At 41.0% G+C, this 5,587-nt stretch overlaps 1 protein-coding gene across 1 annotated transcript; it reads right to left on the bottom strand.

Annotated features, from left to right (window-relative positions):
* Nucleotides 1-1,579: 1,579 nt before the first annotated feature.
* Nucleotides 1,580-3,541, bottom strand: LOC114581197. The gene is made up of 4 exons (XM_028700824.1): nt 2,699-3,541; nt 2,191-2,635; nt 1,808-1,881; nt 1,580-1,717 (listed from the first exon to the last, which is right to left on the bottom strand). The coding sequence occupies exons 1-4, from the start codon at nt 3,539-3,541 to the stop codon at nt 1,580-1,582; spliced, it is 1,500 nt and encodes a 499-aa protein (XP_028556657.1).
* Nucleotides 3,542-5,587: the final 2,046 nt, after the last annotated feature.

Genomic DNA, 5,587 nt, shown 5'->3' with positions numbered 1-5,587 from the left:
CACCCAAAGAGGTGAGCTGAAACTCTCCAAACCTTCCCCATTGTCTTTGGATCTCAGATTTCAACAAGAAGAATGAAGCTCTTCTACCCAGAATCTTCCCCACCACTGCTCGATCAAGCATTTCCATATTAGCTCTGACTCTGTCCAAATTCAAATCAATGGAGATCCCATCTCCTGAAATAGTATTGAAGTCTTCCGATGCAGGATTGGGACATGATCAGGCTTCTTCCACGGATTCCCCATACTAGCAGCAAATGAAACTCTCGGGGTCACCCCCTTCCAAAGGTTCTCCCCGCAGTTTACATTTGATTGTTCAACATCAGCATTCCTACAAGCATCAGACGTGCATCTAATTGGCTTGTTCAAACCAGAGGAGATGCTCCCTTCTCCGATCACACCTGCAACATCTTTTACAGATACCTCCATTTCCGTCACCGCCATTCCTTCCTCCACAGAAGCATCATTCATCATCTTATTACTCCAATCAACAACATCCGCACTCACCTCCATATGACATTTCCGTCCCGGCATTGCATCATTCACGTCAAGTGTTTCTTCCATTGCTTCACCGCTATCCTCGATCATAGCTGTGTCTTCAACTTCCATAGAAGAGGCCGACGCAATAAACTTCGGGTTGAACTTCAAACTCACACCCGAATTCGATTCCAGCTCCATCGTCTCCCTCAGAGGATGAACCTCCCTCCTAGCTCCATCAGATTTGCTCCGGTCCGATCCATTCTTCCCGATCTGTAGAATCCCCTTTGGATCCATATTTCTCGGTTTCACTTCCCATCGACCCTCCACTGATCCCTCCGGTCCAGATTTTGCAGCTTCCCGAGCTTTCACTCTCGTCTTAGCTATCACGGGTTTGCTGGGAGATCCAGCTCCCGATCGATCTCCTTGCTTCTTAAAACCACCAGATCCCACTCCCGATCGTCGTCGCTCTTCACCGCCATTCGTTCCATCACCACCGCCCCCGCTTGAGAGGGGGGGAGAGGAGTGAGAGAGGGAGAAAGGAGAGAGAGAGAGGGAGAGAAAGGGGAGAGAGATTGAGAGAGAGAGAGAGACAGACAGACAGACAGAGAGAGAGAGAGGAGCGAGAGAGGGAGAGGGAGGGAGGGAGAGAGAGAGAGAGAGAGAGAGAGAGAGAGAGAGAGAGAGAGATGAACTTTTGCATTTACATTCATCAAAAAGCTATTACAACTAAGTAAAGTAAAGAGAGGGCTAATATGCCGTTAAGCAAGAGAGAGAGAGAGAGCTACTATCATCCTCAAGAATATAAAAAATTCTTGAGGAATACAATTATTTCTATCTCCTATATACCGAAGAAAAGAACCAACTATTGCTCTTTGAGCACAAAAATGGTCCTCCATGTTGAACCTTATGTATGTATGCACAAACAGCACCTATTAGAACAAATTTATCCAACTCCATTTCTCCCATTCATCTGGTTGTTTCTTCTACAGTATCTTAAACTTGAACTTTTGCATGTACTTAATCACACTTGCTTTATCCCCTTCCACAATAATCCCTTTGAGTTCATACATCCAATCCAAAATAGCTTATAAATATCATGAAATTATATCATCTCAACCTGGGTACTATCCCAATGGAAAATACTCCAACCAACTGCAACAATCAGCTTGCCCATGCTGTCCCAAATAACAATGCCAATTCCCCCAGCATTAGAACTAAGAAGAGCTCCATCAATGTTCACCTTCAACCAACCTGTTGTGGAAAGATTGAATAGCAACCCGTTGGTCCAAGTGGAATGAAAGCCGACCTTGATTAAGAACTTCTAAAATACTTGTTGCCATAAATCAGGCGTATAACTCTCCTTGCCATGCCTGATCGAATTCATATTCATCCAGCTATGATAAACTGCAATACAGCAAAGCAACATCGAAATATCATTAACCTTGACATTGTTTTCCAATGCTAACTGCTGCTCCATAAAACATGTAAACCGTGGGGTATAAAACCACCAACTATTCAGCACATTCAAAACTTCCCAATGTTGTTTACAACCTATAGTAATATGATCCCTATTTTCAATCACACAACAACCAATAGGGCTGTTTAAATTTACCATAAACCCATAGTTTTGCAGTTAACTATTCATTGGAATTATATCTTTGAAGATTCTCCACCAAAAAATTCTCTCCCGAGCCCTCAATACATATTTTAAACATGCATAGCTCGTGCCGTCATCCTCCTGGAATCTGCTGTTATAGACAATTGCTGAAACAGTGGATCCAAGTAGGCTTTTTAGTAGTACAAAGTAGTCTTCATTTAGGTCCTTGCAAATTTCAATCTCCATAATTTGAATAGCTAGACTCTCTACAAAATAAAGAAGCAGCTTTTGCACATTCCATACCCCATCCAACAAAATGAGGTCTACAACCATAAGATCTTCAATAGCTTCTATGTCACGGAATATAGGCCAAACCGAGAGGGCTCTATCCCAAATCCATACATGATTTATAACATCAACATTCGTGCCATTACATACCTTCCAATGCAAGCAGTAGCATAAGCTGCTAGCCCCGTCACAGATCAACTTCCAAACAGCCGAAGCACCATGCTTCAGCTCAGCATTCCATGGCCAGCTCCCATATTTCATATTCACACATCTCTAGAACAAATTCAACAGTTTGTTAATAAATTCCCAAGCAATCTGTGATCTTAATGATCCAACCCATTCAGCACTTGCATGGAACCAGAGACTGCCCAACCTTCTTGATCTAACAACACTTTCCCAAGCAATATAATGAATGCTCCTATGTTTAGCATCAAAATCCCATAGAAAGCTTATACATAACCTCTCATCATCATTGAAAATAGATTTTGTTACTAGAGTATGAGTAACCAAATAAACCAATGATGGAAGTAAAGTAGCATTAATCAAAGTGACTCTACCTGCCAGGGAAAGATGCCTAGTTCCCCTTGATAAGGTCTTGGCTCGAGCTTGTTGCAACAATGGACCAAAGTCCTTCTTCACATGTCTTCTCAGTTCCAACTTAATGCCAAGATAATCCAACTCATCCACCATCCTACAACCAGTCATGTTTGCAAGTCGGGACCTAGTAGTAGAGGAGGTCCTCTTGCTAAAAAGAATAGCAGATTTACTCCTTTTTACCCTTTGGCCGGTCCATGAGCAATAGTCCTTCAAAATTGATGTAATCTTCCTCACATTTGGAATAGAGGCCCTTGTAAAAAGTAAAATATCGTAAACATAAAGAAGGTTGGAGACAGGAGGTCCCTCACCATAAATTGGATCACCCAACTCTTTGAAGTTCTGATGAATGTGGGCAGACAAAAGCTCATAACAGTGAATGAATAAATATGGTGACAAAGGGAACACATGACGAAACCCACAATCTATAGTAATCCCCTCCGTTAACTGTCCATTTATAAGGATTGTGAAGTTTGGACTTTGGACACAACTAAGCACCCAAGAGGTGAACCTCGGAGGGAAACCCATATGTTTGAGAACAAGCTCCAAAGTCTTCCAACTCATCTTGTCATATGATTGCTCCATGTATACCTTCGAAGCCAAAAAAATCCAAAGCTAACTTGGAAACTTTGAATCTATTCATCAACTCCTGACATAGTAAGCAGTGGTTGGAAAATGAGTTGCCCGGTACAAATGCTTCTTTTTCTTCAGAAATAAGCCTTGGCAACACCCCTTTAATCCGGTTGACTAGCACCTTCACAATAATCTTATAGATTGTTTAGCAAAGGCTAATTGTCCTAAATTTTTAAGGATGATCTAGGTTCAAAACTTTAGGCACAACACTATAACCGTTTCCTTCCAAACTGGATCCATGAAACCACAAGAAAAGAAATCCAAACAATCCCTCAAGACTTGCTCCCCAACTATCTCCCAAAAGAACTTAAAGAAAGATGTCGTTACCCCATCTCTACCAGGTGCAATATTTCGACCAAAAGAGTTCACAACAGCCCATTTCTCCTCTTTAGTGACCTCACCATCAAGTATTCTCCAAAAAGGTTCCAGACAATTCCTTTGGGCTTCAAGGGACGGTCACCCATCCTCAATAGTGCCTTGCCCATGCCATTTATGTTCAAAAAAATAATGAATGACATTCAAAATATCCCTTTATTCTATAAGAATAGAACCATCAGGCTGCTTCATGGTTTCAATACCATTAGTTCTTCTTATAGCCGAAGCCATGGAAAGAAATAAATGGGTATTTCCATCCCCTTCCTCAATCCATTTTACCTTAGCTCTTTGCCTCCACCATGTCATAATTCTAGCTAGATTATTATTCAGTAACTGAACCTTATATGTCAAGGCATCAGTCTGAACTTCCTTCAATCCATCTGGCAAGCATTCCAATTATTTTAGAATTTTTATCTCCTTGCCTAGCTCCTCCTTAAGTTGATTAAAAAATCTAAGTTTGTTCTTACTCCAAAAGAACAAAGCTTTCAAAGTCCTGTTGCATTTCTTCTGAAGCTTAGAAGCTAACCTGCCCATATCCTCCACCTTCCACTTATCCCACACCAATTGCAAGGCCTTTGGGTAGCTATCCCAAATATCCTCAAACTTTATCCAATGAGAGTAAGCCCTCCTTAATTCTCCTTGGACAGCACACAATATCAGACAGCGGTCTGAAGTTAATCTGGTAAGGTGCATTACTTTCAATCAATAAAAAGAATCAAGGATTGAAGAACTAATCAAGAATCTATCCAATATTGAATATATACGACTCTTAGCATCCTAATTGTTAGAACAAATGAAAGTCGGCCCAGAAAATCCCGGATCAATCAATCCATTGGCATCCACAAATTCACATATTTCACTTGATGCAGAGGAAAAATGAAAGGGATTTCCTCCCAAACTTACCTTCTTATATACATGTCTTTGTCTGCATACACCACTACCACCTCCCAATCAATTTTATTACCAGATATAAGTCTTCCAATAATACATTGATTGGCCTGAAAAATAACTTAGAAAGACACCACCTTGCTCTTCCACAGAACTAAAATGCCACCTGTTCGACCCACTGCAGACTGAAAAGCAAACTCACACTCTACCTACAAGCTTGTCGATGTCCTTTCTGGAAAAAGTAGCCATTTTAGTCTCCAATAGCCCAATAAAGCTAATACTCTGCTCTCCAATTAAGTGTCGTAAGTAGTTACATGTCTCCTTCTTACGAGCACCTCTACAGTTCCAGCATAAAAGGCTAAACATGATCCACTAATGGGGAAGAGTCCCCGCCGCACATGTTGTCAATAAAACCATCTTGGAAGATAGCCTCTCCACCAATGTCAACATCACCCTTCTCTCCATCAATTTAATCAATAAAATTAACCAATTGTTCCAAAGAAGATGTTGACAATTCAGCCTCCATACTTTTGCTTCTCCTAACACCAGGTAATTTCTATAATGGGCCAAGATGTGCCAACTCCTTAGAGAACCCAGATTTGATATTTCTAACTTGCTTGCTCTTAGCCTTCAACACTCCCAATTTGATATCTGAGAATTTCAATACTTTGTGAATTAAAAGTTGTTATGGAGAGATCACAGATTTTGGATCTTTCCAATTCTTTTTCTCTACCG

This window comes from Dendrobium catenatum, unplaced genomic scaffold (assembly GCF_001605985.2).
Source record: "Dendrobium catenatum unplaced genomic scaffold, ASM160598v2 fragScaff_scaffold_1595, whole genome shotgun sequence".
NCBI classification, from domain to species: Eukaryota; Viridiplantae; Streptophyta; class Magnoliopsida; order Asparagales; family Orchidaceae; genus Dendrobium; species Dendrobium catenatum.
This window is presented reverse-complemented; position numbering and strand designations above follow the sequence as displayed.

Bases quoted from the DNA above. Each gene is read 5' to 3' on its own strand.
- LOC114581197 (XM_028700824.1), bottom strand. From the start codon at position 3,541: ATGGAGCAATCATATGACAAGATGAGTTGGAAGACTTTGGAGCTTGTT. The intron at 1,882-2,190 runs GTTTAAAATATG...GCTGTATTGCAG, and splicing joins TGACGGCACGAGCTATGCAT to TTTATCATAGCTGGATGAAT. The intron at 1,718-1,807 runs GTATTTTAGAAG...GGTTGGTTGAAG, and splicing joins CGCCTGATTTATGGCAACAA to GTGAACATTGATGGAGCTCT.